The sequence below is a fragment of the Schistocerca piceifrons genome, chromosome 3 (genome assembly GCF_021461385.2).
Source record: "Schistocerca piceifrons isolate TAMUIC-IGC-003096 chromosome 3, iqSchPice1.1, whole genome shotgun sequence".
Classification (NCBI taxonomy): Eukaryota; Metazoa; Arthropoda; class Insecta; order Orthoptera; family Acrididae; genus Schistocerca; species Schistocerca piceifrons.
In genome coordinates, this window is record NC_060140.1 from 131,374,655 (window position 1) to 131,393,848 (window position 19,194).

Consider the following 19,194-nt stretch of genomic DNA (forward strand, 5'->3'; position numbering starts at 1 on the left):
GGTCATACCCTTGTGCCCGCATTTCCCTCGACTAAGTTCTAAGGCTGAAGATCACATGCCTCCATGGCTGCATTTCTCCAGCATTCTGTATTGCTAGCCCTCCATGCTACCTCTAAGCCCCATTTACCTGAAGTTCCTTGGTACTAACCCTGATATGTGCATACTTCTGTGCTAGCATTTCTCCAAAATTTCTTGGTTCTAACACTGCTGTCTGCATACCTCAGTGTCTGCTTTTTTTCTGGAATTCCTTAGTACTAACTGTTCTGTTTGCATACCTCAATGCTTGCACTTTTTCGGCATTCCTTAGTACTATACCAGTTATTTGCATGGCATTGTGTACCAATTTCCCTAACATTCCTCAGTACCAATTTATCTGTCCGCATACATCTGTGCCCACATTTCCCTCAGTCGTTAGTACTAACCGTGCTGTGTGGATACTTCTGCTGTCTGCATACCACTATTTCTTGGTACTAACCCTGCTGTCCGCATATCTCCATTTCTGCATTTCTCCAGCATTCCTTATTACTAAGCCCGTTGTCGATACCCACCTGTCTCTGCATATCTCTGGTAGTCCTTAGTACTACCCATGCATTGTCGGATCGCAACCAGTGAATATTTTGAAAAGTAAGAATATGATTCGTACCGTTAATATTGAGCGGCGGTGTTTGGCCGTGTTCGCAGGACGAGAGGCCCGCGGTTGCGGGCGAGGTGTTCTGCGCGAAGCCGGCGGCGCTGGCGGTGCGCTCGCCGACCGTGCTGGACGGCTGCAGCTTGGTGGACATCGCGGTGGCGGTGGGCGTGCCGATGGCGGCGCTCGGGCTGCTGGCCGGGCTCGTGGCGGCGCTCTGCTACTCCTACCGCTTCGAGCTCACCTACCTGCGCCACATACTCGGCGTCAAGATAGGCGCCGCCAGGCGCGGCCGCCGACGCCCGGGCGCCGAGGGCGCCGCCGACGACCACGACTTCAAGTACGACGCCTTCGTCAGCTACAGGTGAGTTGGTCCTACACACCGCACTCAGCACGAGCAGCAGCACGTACAATGCGGCGCTACAACTTGAGGAGAAGACGTCCCCGTTTTACTGTTTATAAAGCAGTAGATGATGTTGTTGCTGAACCTGTTAATGGACAAGTGTTTTTACATGGCCCTTCTGTTTTTACGGGGGCTGTGTTTAATTTTACTACAGATAATGCAGTAGACTATGACCATGGCAATGGTTGGGTTACTGTTGCAACAGCACGTTATCCAGGAGACGAGGAGGACTATTTTTCCTTTCAATTTCCTCAAGGACTGTCGCCATACCGGGAGATTTGTACATTCTTCTACGACCGAGAGAGCTTAAGCTCGTGGCAGGGCGACACAAGCCATACAGGTTTCTTGGAAGGGAGTTAGACGAAGAGCAATCCGCAACATGGGGTGGGGGGGGGGGGCAGTAGATGGAAGGCTCATAAGCGTGCGGAAGTGAACTCTCCTAGAGGAGACAACCTCGAAGAAAAACAGGAAGGACATCCTACAAAATCGATCTACAGCTGTAGTGAAAGAACGCATCTAAGAGAGACAACCAAAAAAGAAAAATAGGTGTGCTGGGATAAATGAAAGTGGCAGCCCACCACCTGGATGCCCTGGCTACAGGCCAGTATCCTGTAATGGAGAAATCATAAAATCTTGACAAAAAAGCAATCCAGATTGATAAATTTAGGACAGCCTGGGCATACAACAGAAATAAACGGCTTGGAATAGATAGTGTGTTCAGACTGACTACTTGTAATGACCACTCCACAACAAGAAAACAGGTATGACATGATCTACAGCGGTGTCCCTCAGAAGGAAAGAACCTGTTCTGGTTCAAATGGCTCTGAGCAAAAAATGGTTCAAATGGCTTTGAGTACTATGGGACTTAACTGCTGAGGTCATCAGTCTTCTAGAGCTTAGAACTACTTAAACCTAACTAACCTAAGGACATCACACACATCCATGCCCGAGGCAGGATCCGAAACTGCGACCGTAGCGGTCACGCTGTTCCAGACTGAAGCCCCTAGAACCGCTCGGCCACACCGGCCGGCCGAACCCGTTCTGGAATCGATGTTCTATGTAAGAATGGGTAGATCACGTAACTAATGAGGAGGTACTTAACATAATAGGGGGGAACAAGAATTTGTGTCACCACTTGTCTAAAAGAAGAGATCGGTTGGTAGGACACGTTCTGAGGCTTCAAGGGATCGCCAGTTTAGTGTTGGAAGGAAGCGTGGAGGGTAAAAATCGTAAAGGGAGACAAACAGATGAACACACTAAGCAAATTCAGAAGGATGTAGGTTGCAGTAGTTACTCGGAGATGCGGAGTCTCCATAGCGAGATTCTGATCGTTGGAATGTTTCCGCAATTGGCACCCGGCCCAGGACGCTCATTCTCACTGAACTGGTCCATCGTCGCCTGTGCCGGCCTAAATATTGCCCATATCCCAGGGTACTGCTGGTACTATTTTCGGTCACGAGGCCCACGGAGGAGAAAAGGTTTGTAACCTCTTCGCGTGTTGAGGTTGCTGCCTGGCGGCGTGACCGTGGACAGCCCTCTCGTGGAGGTTATCTACAGAGAGTTCGATTGCCCTCATGGCCCACCTGTGTTGTTGGCTGCTGGCTGAGTAGGCGCACGACCTCGCCAGAGCAATCAGCCTTTTTTGTTATTAGGATTATTATAGTCTTCTAAAAATCTGTTCCACCTGTCTAATATATATTCCACCTACAGCTGCAATAGTTTTGCCTTGGTTGGGTTGTGGAGGGAATGTAGGCTGACCTAGGTGAATTGTTTCAGCTTAAGTACTCTGACAAATTCTGCTCTAATATCGGATCATCCTGTCCATCTCCATCCACTTCGTGTGCCCTTTCCATAACAATCTCTTCTAGTTACTTAATATTATATCACAACTCTACACATTCCTTTCACCTTTCAGTATCCCCCTCTTTACTTAGTACTAGCTTCTCTTTTCTCATTATTTGATGATATCTATCTCAATCATCTCGTTATCTAGTTTCTTCCTTTATTTATTGTTATTTGTATTCTGCAACTAACAGAGCAGGAGATACCGAATTTATTTCATGTTCCTTAATTTTCTGATAGGTGCTGTCTCTTTCCTTCAGTTATGCTTCCTTGGCAGCATTCCTGCTTCGCCACTCTTCAGTTTCCATCATTGTTATTTTTTGTATGTCTATATTCCCTTTCGCCTGTTTCCTTTACTGAATTTCTTAAATTACCCATCTCATCAAGTAAATGTAATATCCCCTATGTTAAGCAAAGATATCTGGTGTGTCTTCCTTTTTCGCTAGCTGTTCAATTGCTGTTTCACTACTTCTTTTCTCTCGAACCTACCCTTTCATCTCGTATTTCCTTTGTTTGAGGTAGTCGTTGCTTGACGCCCTCTCTGGCTGCTTCAGCTGAAAAGCCTTTTTCACCTCTGCAATGTGCATATATTAGCATATATTCTCCACTGAAAGTTCTTTGAACCTTTGAACATCTTGCTGATCGTGGAAACCCACCTGCAGCAATGGTCTGGTCGTTTCCGAGAATCTATATTGTGTCTGATCTGCAAGTGGCACCACTTCTCACCTGCAACATCTGCCCTTCTCAGTAGAGAAAACATAATGCACAAGAACCAAATGCCTAGCCTCTTTTATTCATCTTAATCGCCGAATAGCAGGATATTATGATTACAAGTGCCAACATGAGAGTGGAGAAATGGTTTGAAAATTTGTTCTAACATACACAAAGGTGTATAAGTTTTAAATGTTACCATTTTTAAACGCAAGAATTACTGTAGGTCGAAAGAAAAACGCCTTTTACATGCTGCACATTTAGTTTTCATACTTAACTTACGCAACCAGACGCGTTTCGCCTTGTTGCTAGGCATTTTCAATGAGTTTTCTAAAATATTACACGACTGTTTTCGTTCGCACGTATAGGTTGTCGTTTGCAACACAGCTTATAAATTTAGTACTGTCAATTCAACATGAAAGGACAAGAGCGTACAGCTTTCATTGATGTCCATTTGTTTTTATAGTTAGAGTTTTAATAACTTCATGAAAACAGTTCTGTTCCTCGGCAAATCAGATGTCAGAGGAGTTTCGTCCATATTCGCTATCTGGCTTGGTTCCACACTGCTTTTCCTTCGATATTGAATGATAAAGCGATGAAAAGATAATATTTTGTCTCCATACTCTAGTAGCATTTTCTGAGATGTTTTGGTTCGCATGCTAAGTCCATGACGCTTCAATACCTATAGCACCAACCAACTCCACCCTTAAAGTCTGTTAAGTTCCACTGTAGCTCTAGATTACGAGCATGTTTCTGCATCATTTCTGTATTAATTCCAAAACCATTTTGACGGTGTCGTTGAATCCATTTCAATACCTCATCTTCTAGTTTTAGCCATTTTGCTTTCAGCCCTCTACACATTTTAGTCTTCCTCATATTTTTCAGTTCTTCTTTACTATCCCATCAAGCGCTAATGGATTTTTTTCTGTTGGTGGAGAGCCGATATGCCTCTCAGCTACCCTATTCTCCTGCATATGCTATTACTTTCAATTTATAGCCTGCGTCATATGAATACCTTTTCTTTTTTCCCAATACGCAACTAGCTGCCGGTTGTTGTGACCGAGCGGTTCTAGGCGTTTCAGTCTGGAACCGCGGGACCGCTATGGTCGCAGGTTCGAATATTGCCTCGGGCATGGATGTGTGTGATTTCCTTAGGTTAGTTAGGTTTAAGTAGTTCTAAGCTCTATGGGACTGATGACCGCAGATGTTAAGTCCCATAGTGCTCAAAGCCATTTGAGCCATTTGAAACTAGCCACTAACAAAAATATTGTACTGTTACCAATAACACAAATCGCTTTCAATTCAACATAACTGCCATCGTAGACTGCAGTGACGCATCGTAGGCCAGGCATTGCGATGCGTTTGCGATAGTGGGGCGGGAGGGTGACAGTCTCAGCAAACTCGTGAATCACCGCAATTCATGTTCGTCTCATCGGTACACCGCTGCCAGTTGAATCCAGTTTTGCCAGACACAGAAAGGTTTCCCGCCGCATCGAATATATGGGCACTTCTAAGACTGGTGGGAATTTTAAATTAAGCGCTGGACGTTTTTATATTAATTTCGAGTATAAGACGCACCCTTATTTCGGAGGCAATTTTTCGAAGAAAAAAGTGCGTGTTACAGACCGTAAAATACGATAATAGTTATGTCGAATACTTAGAAAATAATAAATGATTTACTTACTTTTTTCCATGTGTCTTATTTTGACTGTCTCTTAAATAATGGACGGTCTTATATGTTTGGCAAGGCATATTTGTTACTTGCTTATTTTTGCCTGTGCATAATGGCATAATACTTTCAAAATAATGTTACTTGCGCAATATAGACGTAGTTCAAGTACATGTGCCTTGTTATGTAAATTAATGCGAAGTAATGATTTGTGTTTTCCTAAATTATAGAACTTTACAATAAGACTATGTCCTCCCGAAAAGTGTTGTGTTTTGAAATTTTAATCACAAATTTCCGACAGCTGGTGCGTCATAATCACAGTACTTATATCGCGATGCAGTTGTACTCCCGGTTCACAACAGACCATCTTTCACCAGGTAGGCAGTAGGCAACTTGGGATCTACGTTTCGCTGTCTGTCAATTCAGATTTCTCAGCATTCCCATCATTCTCCCGTGCATAAAACCTGTTGAAGAGCGCCAGTCAACCGACCTTTCATATAATTTCGTGGTTTTATCAAGTTTTGCAGAGTGTCTTTTCCTTGTCTGTGTTTCCCCATATTTTTTCCATACCAGGGAGGAAGATCTTGCTGGGAACAGCAACTGAGTGTGTTTTATTTTCACTTTTACTACTTTTGTGTTCGGCATAGCACCCGATGTACCTGTAACCACATTTCTTAAACATAGGTCATCGTTTAATTGGAGGAATGTGGGTGCAAATTCCAACCGCATGCAACTTGTTGTATTCAGGTGGACTTTCTTGGTTCAGCTTGGGAGCAGAGCCCTGAGAACGGCAGCTGAGATTAATTTTCGAAGCTAACTTGAGGCACCACTCAGGCGGTGCGTAATATATGCAATCTTTCTTACGGGTGGCCTCGCGTTTAGTTCCTTCAGACTCACACGAAACGCCCACGTTTGTAGCACTTTTAAACGGGGAACCAACGGAAAATTTTGAGCAACAGGAAACAGGCATTCTCTCTCCTGTCTTCTGACTGAAGGAGGTGGAAGGTGCCACTAACGATTTCATTTTATGTGTTCATCAGTTCGGCCCACCAAGCTTTTTCGGTTTCTGGGCACGGAGGCGAGGCAGGTGGAATTGTGAATGGAGTTAGTTAACGACTCTCGGAGATGGTGTGTGATGAGTTTGATGTACCGCCTCTGTGTGTGTAGTTATTTTTCATGGGAGTTAGTTCAGATTTCCCGAGTTAAGAAGTTTCTGAAATTTTAAAGTTAACAGCATTATGGGATTCTCACGAGTGATAATTTTGCTGGCATTTAACTAGTTGAGATGGGGCCTAACTTGCTACTCATGCTGTCACTACTCACTCCATGCATCGTGATCCAGACTGAGTTTGTGTTTCTTTCCGCTGCGAGTCACAAACCTGTCCCCGACAACTCAGCTTTTGACAAAACATGATTACCATCAGTTATTCTGTGAATGTTTGTCATTGTATGTGAGCACATATGCGTCCATTTTTGCATCCCCAAGCCAATGAGGTCACGTGAGAAAAGTACAAGCCGATTTTCGCACAACCTTTGTTTTCGGAATCCGTGCCGGCTGGCATGGAGGAGGTGCTTCATTCGTGACACCTTATTACATTTCAGCTCAGAATATGTACTAAAATTCTTCATCAGATGTATGTCAATAATTTTAGGCAATGATTTTTTGATTAACTTCAGCTACCATTCTGGCACATAGTATGGCCAGAGCTTTCTTCCAACTACTGGGCACGTTTTCTGTTCGATGGATGTTATGGTATTCTCACGTTGTCGGTTTTCTACCCTTGGCCGTTTGTTTGAACTTTTTAGGATCAGACCATATGCTATTCGTTACAATGCAACAATGGTTATTTTGTTAGATGTAGTTCCAGAAAGCCAAGTGGCGAATGTTGATGCTGATGCTGCTAGCTAATGAAAAAAGTACTTTGTGGTTTGCCGCCGTGAGTACATACAATAAAAGTGGCGTCGATGTACCTGTTCATAGATTTCGTAGTAGCGGGACAGAGTGAGTGGCTGCTGCTCCAACGAACTGGAAGAAACCGATGGCAGTAGTGAAACTGTCTCATCAGTCTGGATAAAATAAATGTCCTTTCATAGCTAAGTCCACCCTGTCAACTGGCCAAAGCCTATGACGTGTAGACCATAAGATTATATTTGGCAAATTAAAATGTCGTAATGTAAATGGTACTTCTCGTGCACAGATGACTTCTTGCTTTCGTAGTAGAAAGGACAGAAACTCACTGACGTACTGTGCAATAGCAATGAATCTAATATTACACTACTGGACATTAAAATTGCTACACCAATAAGAAATGCAGATGATAACCGGGTATTCATTGGACAAATATGTTACACTAGAACTGAAATGTGATTACATTTTCACGCAATTTTGGTCCATAGATCCTGAGAAATCAGTACCCACAACAATCACCTCTGGCCGTAATAACGGCCTTGATACGCCTGGGCATTGAGTCAAACAGAGCTTGGATGGCGTGTACAGGTACAGCTGCCCATGCAGCTTCAACACGATACCACAGTTCATCAAGAGCAGTGACTGGTGTATTGTGACGAGCCAGTTGCTCGTCCACCATTGACCAGACATGAGAGATCTGGATATCTGGAGAATGATCTCGAGAATGTGCTGGCCAGGGCAGCAGTCGAACATTTTCTGTATCCAGAAACGCCCGTACAGGACCTGCAACATGCGGTCGTGCATTATCCTGCTGAAATGTAGGGTTTCGCAGGGATCGAATGAAGGGTAGAACCACGGGTCGTAACACATCTGAAATGTAACGTCCACTGTTCAAAGTGCCGTCAATGCGAACAAGAGGTGACGTGTAACCAATGGCACCCCATGCCATCACACCGGGTGATACGCCAGTATGGCGATGACGAATACACGGTTCCAATGTGCGTTCACCGCGATGTCGCCAAACACGGATTCGACCATCATGATGCTGTAAACAGAACCTGGATTCATTCGAAAAAATGACGTTTTGCCATTCGTGCACCCAGGTTCGTCGTTGAGTACACCATCGCAGGCGCTCCTGTCTGTGATGCAGCGTCAAGGGTAACCGCAGCCATGGTCTCCGAGCTGATAGTCCATGCTGCTGCAAACGTCGTCGAACTGTTCGTGCAGATGGTTGTTGTCTTGCAAACGTTCCCATGTGTTGACCCAGGGATCGAGACGTGGCTGCACGATCCGTTACAGCCATGCGGATAAGATGCCAGTCATCTCGACTGCTAGTGATACGACCTCGTTGAGATCCAGCACGGCGTTCCGTGTTACCCTCCTGAACCCACCGATTCCATATTCTGCTAACAGTCATTGGATCTCGACCAACGCCAGCAGCAATGTCGCGATACAACAAACCGCAATCGCGATAGGCTACAATCCGACCTTTATCAAAGTCGGAAACGTGTTGGTACGCATTTTTCCTCCTTACACGAGGCATCACAACAACATTTCATCAGGCAACGCCGGTCAACTACTGTTTCTGTATGAGAAATCGGTTGGAAACTTTCCTCATGTCAGCACGTTGTAGGTGGGGCCTCCGGCGCCAACCTTGTGTGAATGCTCTGAAAAGCTAAGCATTTGCATATCACAGCATCTTTTTCTTGTCGGTTAAATTTCGCTTCTGTAGCACGTCATCTTCACGGTGTAGCAATTTTAATGGCCAGTAGTGTAGAATGTGTGCTGTGCTATAGCAATGAAGCTTATATCACAAAGAAGAAACATGTTTGGAACAACAAGAATCAGTAGTGAGTCCATTCTTGTTCTTAAACTACGTAAATGTTCTTGCAGTGGTCTAAAAGGCATTTCAAAAACCGTAGCGTTTGCTGATAATACAAGCATAATGCTCAAAGGCCCAAACTTAGCCGCGACAAATACACCTCAGGTGATAGACCAACAGCCCTGTCACAAGTTCTCAACAGTTTACTTCTTAATTCACAAATATCCTTAACATTCAATTTTAAACAACCATAAAAGTCATGGTAGCATGAGAAGCATAATTTCGTGATCTTGAAACACTGGTTGCAAAATTTCTTGAGTGCCAACAGGATAGAAAGTTAAAACAGAAACAAACTATAAGAAAGAACTTAGTTCAGCAAGTGTCTGTCACCATTCCTAGAATGAAATTTCTCTCTGCAGCCTAGCTCGTGTTGTTCTGAAAGTTCCTGGTAATCAAAACTGTCTGCTGTATCGGGTCTTGAACTCGGAACAGTAGCTTTCGTAGGAACATGCTCTCACTGATTGACCTATCGAAACGCAACTGATGGCTCGTTAAGAGAGTTTTGTCACTATTGCGCTCACTTAAAAGACAAGACTTTGCCTTGTTTGTCTTTTTGACTCCTAGTTGTTTTATAGATTTATCTCCTTGGGCAACGTTCCTAAAGTGAATAAAGCATTTATCCAGCAGAAGCGAGGAGTTAGACTGTCGGATAAAATAGATGTCAGCACATCTTGCAGATTCCTCTTTAAAGATGTTGCCGGGAGGCCCCATTCGGGGAAATTCGGCCGCCAGGTTACAAGTCTTATTTCAGGTGACACCAGATTGGGTGATTTGAGTGTCGATGATGAGATGATGGTGAGGACAACACAACACCCAGTCCACGAGCGGAGAAAATCACCAACCCAGCCGGGAATCGAATCTGGACCCGTTGCATTGGAGGGAAACACGTTACCACTCAGCTAAGCAGGTTGGCTGCTAGTAGTAAAAATCAAATAAACTGTGTTTAGAATCCTGCGAACCATTGACGACAGTCAACAGGCCGATTCAGTTTTCCTAGATTTACTGAAGGCGTTTGACACGGTGGCCCACTACAGACCGTTAACGGGGGTCTGAGCATACGAATTAAGCTGCTAGATACCTGAATGTTTCGATAAGTTGGTAAGCAACAGAACCCCATACGCTGTGTCCTCGACGGCAAGTATCCATTAGAGACAATGATATTTACAGGAGTGCACCAGGGAAGTGTGATAGCTCCGCTCATGTTCTCTATATATCTAAATGATCTGACGGACAGCAATCTGTGGCTGTTTTCTGATAATGCTCTGGCGTACAGGAAGGTATCGTTTTTGAGTAACTGTAAGAAGATAGAAAAAGACCACACGGCAGTTGGAATTTTATAATTTTTTATTTTTATGGTACGCGAAAATCAGTATTCAAATATCGCTTCCCCTGAACAGTTCAATGTAACAATCATAAATTCTCGAGAATATCGACTTTGACGTATTACGCTAAAATAGGATAGATTTATTTACTTAACGGCGTGGAAGAGTGGTAGATTTCTCGTATACAAGGTGAGGAGGAAAGGGGGGAGGGGTTTGAAATAAATTTGCGTGTTCTACGAGCATTTCCTTAACTTGCAGAATTCATAAATATTGAATGAAATCGGTAGCGTTCGAGACGTAATCGCTGGGTCAAGTCTCGTTTCGGTAATTTTTTTCGTTCAATTCGAATACCTACGTCATTAAAATACAAAATTCATAAAATATATGCTAATTAGGATATCTAATTAATATTTTTAAGGAAGATAAACTTCTTATTATTTCTAAGTGTATATCTCTCACAAAAATCCAGTTTCAATACCAACAGAAAAACTCTTAAATACCGATCTTTTACAAAAGACTGTTTGTGAAGAGTGTTTAAATTTAAAAAAGATATTACAAACTAAATTTTTTCCATCTTTATATATTTTTCCAATTTACAGAAATGTTCATATAGCATGGAACATGCACCTTTGCTTAAAAACTTGATTCCGCCAGGAATCGAAGCCATACCTCCCACATATCAGACAAGCACTCCATCACAAAGCCACAATGCCTGTCTTTCAAAAAAAAAAAAAAAAACACTTTTAGAGTTTTTAACTTTACGTAACATAAATATAAAAGACTACGATTGCTGTGTGTTCCCATAGTTGACAACATTTCTAGTTGATGTGATGAATGGCAGCTTTCTCTAAATGTAGAAAAATTTAAGTTAATGCAAATGAGTAACGTTCGAATACTCTTACAGCTTTTTTTGTGTGCTCCTTGACACAGATGCGACTTTGCAAAGAGATATGAAATGGAACGAGCACGTAAGGGTGGTAGTATGGAAGAATAACGGTCGACTTCGGTTTATTGGGAGAATTTTAGGAAACTGCAGCTCATCTATAAAGGATATCGCGTATAGAACGCTAGTTCCACCGATTCTTGTTTGGGATCCTCATCAAGTCAGATTATCGGAAGAAATCGCAGCAATTTGGAAGCATGTTGTTGGATTTGTTACCAGTTGGTTCGATCAACACGTGAGTATTGTGGAGATGCTTCGTGAAATCAAGTGGGAATCCCTGGAGAGAAAACGGCTTTCTTTTCGTGAAAAACTACTGAGAAAACTTAGAGAAATGGCATTTGAAGCCGACTCCAGAACAATTCTACTGCCGCCAACGCACATTTCGCTTAAGGACCAAGAAGATAAGGGGAACTTGGCAGGTTCGGAGGCATATAGACAGTCGTTTTTCCCTCGTTCTATTTGCGATTGGAAAATGAAAGGACAAGCAGTGGTACAAGGTACCCTCTGTCATCCACCATACCGCGGTTTGCGGAGTATGTGTGTAGACGTAGATTACAATAGAAAGCATAAAAATATTTTTATATTTTTCCTAGTTGCCTAAAATTCTGTATACAGTTAGTGATGCAGTGCGAAAATATCAACAAACTCCCTTCTAACGCAAATAGAAATACTTGGAAACCCTATTTATTTCATAAACATCTAAAAAGTAAAGCAGTCACTCCTACAAATATGGATTCAAGAATTCCGCATTCCTCGTTGTTTGGCAAGCACCAGTGATCATTGTGAACCTCCGTGTGAAGAAATACTCGATGTGAGTAACCCTCTGCCGTTACATATGTAGGAAACTGTTTATTTGAATAATACCCATACAATCATGTAAATAAGAAGCTAGTTGTGGGAAATAAATCACAGCTATTTCTATTTAATTTAATATAGCTGGAGTACCAGCATTTCCTTTTTTTTTTTTCTCGAAGTGATGGGTTTCTAGCTAGTTCCCTAGGCTGCGTTTAGCTGCAGTAAGCACAAGCAGTATTAATCTGTGTGGTAGTAGTTTAGTGACGATGCAGTACACAGAACGAGTTTGTAAGAGATTGCTTGTCACTTGTAAACGTGTACCTTGGCTCAGTCCCCTATCCCTGATGCTTCTTGGTGGGATCTACAGAACAGTATACGAATGACTGACTGACTGACTTAATGAATGAATGAATGAATGAATAAACTAAGTCCCGAGTAACTCTTCTTCAAGAAGTACATGCAAAACATTATTACGTCCCTACAATAAATGAATTAATGAATGAATTTCCGAATAAATCGTCTTTAGGAAGTGCATGCAAAATGTTACTACATCCCTACAAATGTTTTGTGATTTGTTCTCGTGTTATGTTGATGGATTGAAGTACAATCGTTCGAAAGAGTATATATACTGAGGTGACAAAAGTCATGGGATATCTCCTTATGTTGTGTAGGGCCTTCTTTTGCGCGGCACAGTGCAGGAATTCGACGTGACGTGGACTGAACAAGTTTTTGGAATTCCCCTGCAGAAATATTGAGTTGTGCTGCCTCTATAGCCATCCATAAGTGCGGAAGTGTTGCCAGTGCAGGATTTTGTGTACGTACTGACCTCTCGATTATGTCCGATAAATGTTCGATGCGATTTAAGTCGAGTGATCTGAGTGGGCAAATCATTCGTTCGAATTGTTCAGAATGGTCTTCAAACCAATCGCAAGCAACTGTGGCCTAGTGCCATGTCGCATCATCATCCATAAAAATTCCATAATTGTTTGGGAACATGAAGTTTATGGACGGCTGCAAATGGTCTCCAACCAGCCTAACACAGCCATATTCAGTCAGTGATTGGTTCAATTGGACGAGAGGACCTAGTCCACTCCATACGAGCACAGACCACATCATTATGGAACCACCACCAGCTTTCACAGCGCCTTCTCTTCAACTTTGGTCTATGGTTTCGTGGGAACTGCGCCACACTCAAACTCTGCCATCATCTCTTACCAGCTAAAATCAGAACTCATCTGACCAATCGCAATTTTCCTGTCGTCTAGGGTCCCACAGACATGGTGATCAGGCCAGGTGAGGCACTGCAGGCGATGCCGTGGCGTTAGCAAAGACATCGATAGCCTGCTGCCATAGGTCATAGAGCCAAATTTCGCCGCACTGTCCTAACGGCTGCGTACGTCGTACGTTCCACATTTATTTCTGCGGTTATTTCACGAAATGCTTCATGTCTGTTAGTAATGACAAATCTACGTAAAGGCCGCTGCTCTCGGTCGTTCCGTGAAGGCCGTCGGCTACTGCGTTGCCCATGATAAGAGGTAATGCCTGAAATTTGATATTCTCGGCACACGCTTGACAATGTGAATACTTTGGAAACCTTGCAGCATATGGAATCATGTGCAACAGATGTAGAATTTCATAATAAATCATTCATAATAGTAAATGTTAAGCGACTACCAGCGTGTAATTTTGTTTCATAAATCACTTTGAAGCTCTTCGACATATTTATCAACAGTAAAGAAAGAATTAGTGGTTTCTGGAGATTTTAAAGTAGCTTCTATTTAAAACTCTTCCAGTAAGAGCTTGCTGCAGTCAGTAGCACAGTCATTAAACTTAATTTTTACTGTTAACTTCTCAACTATAATAACTAAGGACTCGCAGACGGCCGTTGCTTTCTTCACAGAAATGTCTAATGAACAAAATTACGTTTTAAAACCAATAGTAAGTAGGACATGCAGTTCCATTTGCTAACTCTTAATATTGATCAGGGTATAAAATCTTTTAAATCTGAGTTCAGTAAGCAAAAAGTTGTTTTAGAAAACTTCTCATAGATATGAACAAAGTAATGTGTACAATGCTCATAGGTTGAATGAGAAATACAGCACTTTATGAATAATATCCCCAACTTATTTTAAACCTGTTTCATCCCATAACTAATCGGAATAAGACCAAAGCCTATAAAAAAAGCCATGGATTGCACAAGAAATAAAGTCATCCCTAAGACAGAAAGGAAACTATATCTATCAGTCAGAAACAGCTCTGATGTTAATACTGTTGATCATTAGAACACATACTGTAAAATATTGAAGATAGTAAGCAATGCATGATCAAAGCAGCTGCATTATCAGAAAGAGACAGTTGCATCAGGTAACGAGATAAAGACAATATGTGATATAGTGAAGGAGAGGGTGGTAGAACCAGAGATGAAGAGGAGCACGTAGCATTATGAGTGAATGATTCACAGGTAACAAATGTGTGCTGTGTTGATGAACTTTTCAATAAGCACTTCATTACTGGTACTGAAAATGGGGTTGTCGGGTTCAGTAGATGCTGCCATGGAATGTGTCAGACTAGTCACCACAAATAACTACAATAATACGAGTAATACCCTCAAAACACCAGTAGAAATAAAGTCCACTATAATATCCTTAAAATCAAAACATTCTGGTAACTGCGATAAAATATCAACAAATTTGATTAAACAGTGTGCCTCTAAGTTTAGTGACTTTCTAACTTATTTGTATTACCAGTCTTTTATCTGCATAATATTTACTGACTGGTTGAAATACGCTCAAGTTAAATCTTTGTATAACAAAGGAGTTAAGAAAATTTCACTTTTACCTGCATTTTTAAAAATTTTGGAAAAGATAATATACAGTCGTTTTCTTAACCACCTGACCGCAACTAAAATCTTCTCCAAGTCACAACCTCGAATTCTAAAGGGTTCTGATACTGAGAAGGCTATCTACACATGCAGTGAGAATGTACTTAATTCATTAGATAATAAATTGCAGGTTACTGATATATTTTGCGATCTGTCAAAGGAATTTGACTATGTAAATCACAATATCCTCGTAACTAAATTAGAATATTACTGTGTAACAGGAACTGCTGCAAAATTATTTAAATCCTATACCTCTGACAGAAAAAAGGGTGACAACAGGGAAGAGATGTGTACTCAGCTATCAGGCATCACGCAACTAGTACCAATAACATGTGGTGTCCCCCAAGGTTCCATCTTAAGACCTGTTCTTTTTCCTGTGTATATCAATGAATTGCCATTAATAACTTTACCAGATGCCAAGTTTGTTTTTCTGCCGAAGAAAATAGTAAAGCAAGTATAGCCTTAGAGAGATCGGTTAAGGAAATTTTCATGGACATTAATAAATTATTCCCAGCCAATTCTCTGTCACTAAACCTTGAAACACCTACTACTGCAATTCAGTATTTGTAAAAGGTTTATATGCCTAAAATATGACTATAGCCAGATAGAAGAAGTCAACAGTACAAAATTCTTGCGATTACAGCTTGATAATAAATTACAAAAGGAGGAGCATATCACAGAACTGCTGGAGTATCTAAGCAAATCTCTGTTTGCTATGCGAATGTCGTCAGACATAGGCGATATAAAAATAAAAAATGCTAGCGTTCTATGCTTACTTTCATTCCATAATGTCATACAGGGTTATTTTAGGGTTAACCCATCAAGCCTAGCTAAAATTTTCCTGGCCCAAAAAACATGCAATATGAATATGAATTATTTGTGGTGTGAACTCAAGAACGTCCTGCTGAAGACTGTTTCAGGAACTGTGGGGTGCTAACTACTGCTTCCCAATACATACATACATATATAATTTTGTCCTTAAAAATATATCTTTTTTGTTTTAATTCAACAACACAGTTCATGGAGTCAATACCAGAAATAAGAATAACTTGCACAGAGATTTTCAATAACATGCAAGCAACCATGAAAAGTTTAACTAATAGTAAAGCTGAGTTTGGGAAGAGTCTAAAAGATTTATTGGTGGCCAACTCCTTCCACTCCTTTGGTGAATGTCTAGGCAGAAACAATTGATACTGTATATTATTAATAACATCACATAATGTGAATACTGCATACAATCTAACGTTTGTACAAATTTTGTGCATTAATCCAATCGTTGCAAATAAGTGCTATAAAATATTTTCATTTTAATTTTTTTATTTGATGATGAGTGGTTACAGGAGCCTAAGAGGTATCGTATCCACCTACGAGTATTGAACATTTAGTATTTGATAACAGGCTTTGTATTTATTGAAATGTGAACATCCATAAGATTTTTTGACCATTTTCACTTCCACAAGGGCAATTTCATTTGGGATCTGTGGAAGGTACATTAGCATATCTGCTCTTATTTTGTAAATATTTATTTAGTATTCTTGTTTGCTGACAGATGATTTCCCCTTTATGGATGAATTGGAATGAAAAGTACATCCAATATAATATTTAGATGAATCACATGAGTACAATGACAGTTGTGCCAATGCACGGCTCTTTTATACCTTGCATACGTGATACTACCATCATCTACTTGAGTGCATACCGCTATCTCAAGACTTTAGTCACAAAGTGTAGTGTGTATTTTGGCATCAATTACACGCTCTAATAAGTAAAAGGAAAGTGTTCTGAGCTCTTAATGTAATTAGCGATCTGTCTGTAAAAGACTAGAATGGACTCTGCATGTAAATCTGAGGCCAGATAGGAGATTTTTGAGGGTGTCCTTTTACAGCAAAAAATGAATCGTAGCAGCAGCACGAGGCGAGATGTACGTTCGTGGTATATGCCAGATGCAGCGTGGTTGTTTTTCTTCTTGTTATTATCTTCAGTCTGAAGACTCATTTACTACAGCTGTCCATGCTAGTCTATCCTGTGCAAATCTTTTGATCTCTGAATAACTACTGCAACTTGCATTTATTTTAACTTGCTTACCGTATTAACACTTTGGCCTCCCTCTACAAGTTTTAATACCGCCCTTCCCTCCAGTGACAAAATGACGATTCCTCGATATCTCAGGGTATGGCCTGTTAATCCATCCCTTCTCCATCCATGTTGTGACACAAATTTCTTTTTCTTCATTTCGATTCGGTACCTCTCCATCAGTTATTCGATTTACCCATCTAATTTTCAACAGTCTTCTGTAGCAGTAAATTTCTATTCCCTTCCTGTCTGAACTGTGTATCGCTGCATTTTACTTTCAAGCAGGGCTACACTGCAGATTATTACCTTCAGAAAGCATATGATAGCATTTAAGTTTATATTTGCCCTAGCAATCCACTCCTGCTTAGCATGGGTAGCTTGAAGTATGTACAGCCTCACGACTCGTCTGGCGTAGCGATAATGAATTTATGCAGAGACCTTGCTCGTGAATCAGTCTGCCTATTAGTGAACACCATATCGAAGTCGCTACAGTAGTTCCCGATATTCGCCTTCACATGCAGAGGGAGAAACGCGGTGGTAACTAATTTATAATACGTCAAGACGCTCATAAATTTTTCCTTCCCAAAACTAGTTTTCTTACTGTTACCACGCTACACATTCTGTATCCTCTACTTCAACCATTATCGCTTAATTCCATTTCGCTGCCCAGATAATGGAACTCATTTACCCAATTTAATTCCCTCAGTATTGCCCGACTTACTGTGCCATTCCAGTACCTCATTTTTACTTTTGTTGATGTCCATCTTAAAAGCTATTTTTTGACATCCATTCTCTTTAGCCGTGGTTAACCTCAGAGAAATAAAGTATAATCTGTTTGGTGTGAGACTTCGTGCCACTTTACAGTACAGTCTGAAATTTCAAATCTATTCGGACCGACTCCTTCCCCATTATAGCATAATTATACGAAACACTAATTTCCGAAGGTATAAGTGTTTGTTCAATTTGCAGCAAAGCGTACGTACTGAAGAACTTGCTACAGTCGAATTTATAACCGAACACAATGATGTTAATAAAGATATCGCTAGTTTTTGTTGTTCATAATAATAAAACATCTGGAAATTAGCCTCTGCATTCAACTGACTCATTTACTTCCACATTACTTTTCGTACTGGGGCATAAACATTCGGGGGTGACCAGTAGGCTATTCCATAGTCACAGCAAACGACCAATTCTTGAAGTGCAATCGTACGAAAATGTACTTGACGAGGTTGGAAAGTATGTGTTAGGAAAATACATCTTCTACTTAACCACTGAACAAGCTACAGTTCCTTTAAGGTACCTGCTAGGAGTATGTCATTTCCAAGTTGCTCCCGATGAAGTTTCAGCTCCTAGAGGCCGATTAAGAGATTGTTAGGCAACGGCGCTGAATTCAGAAGAGTATGCGCTGCCGGCTGAAAGATTCGGGTTGTCCTCTGATGACAGAACGAGAGATCAGCCTAGTGCTACGCGCCTTTTTGCCTTCCAGTATCAACGGTGACGGGTGAATTTGTATGCCGAGAGGGGCCTATCAGCCAGCCCTTGACTCTTGGAAGTTGAATCAACGCGTCCTTGAAGCCCCCAGATAGGACGAGAAGCAAACTTCACCCAATTTGAAGTAACGAATATCTCTCTCCGGATGTTCTTCACGTCACAGATTAATTAGGTGGCTAGCTTCATTCAGCTGCGCGGGATCACTACTCTGACATTTTATTCTAGTTCCAGGTACAGAATTAATATTTAAGACGCAGAATTGATCGTTTTTTACAGAATTACCATGTATTCCTTTCATGTTGTATGCTTGAGAAATAACATATAGGCAGTCTGCATTCTTATTAAATATTTTCAATAGATGGTATCGCACACTCTACCATTCAGTCAGAAAGTCTTGTTGGGAAACATTTCGAGATATGCTGAGTTAATTATTTGTTAGCGTGCTACTAGTTTCGGTCTACAAAATCCCCGTCAAGCAACAAAACATGACCTTAAAAAAACGTACTGTTCTGTCTCAAGTTTCAAACATATAAGGTCATACATGCATCTCAATTTCTGTCTTTGAAATGGCAGATATCAACAAAATTACAAGTTGAACATGTGTGATGCATGTCACTAAAAGCTTAATTTGAAAAGCCAGTACCA

General features: G+C 41.3%; 1 protein-coding gene across 1 annotated transcript in view; it reads left to right on the forward strand.

The window, feature by feature from the left end:
• The window catches only part of LOC124788462 (toll-like receptor 2), a 149,651-nt gene that overhangs the window by 58,728 nt on the left and 71,729 nt on the right, over positions 1-19,194 (forward strand). The window contains exon 3 of the mRNA XM_047255732.1: positions 682-992. Within this exon, the coding sequence (XP_047111688.1) occupies positions 805-992 (188 nt within the window). The 5' untranslated portion in view covers positions 682-804. The remainder of the gene's footprint in view (positions 1-681; positions 993-19,194) is intronic.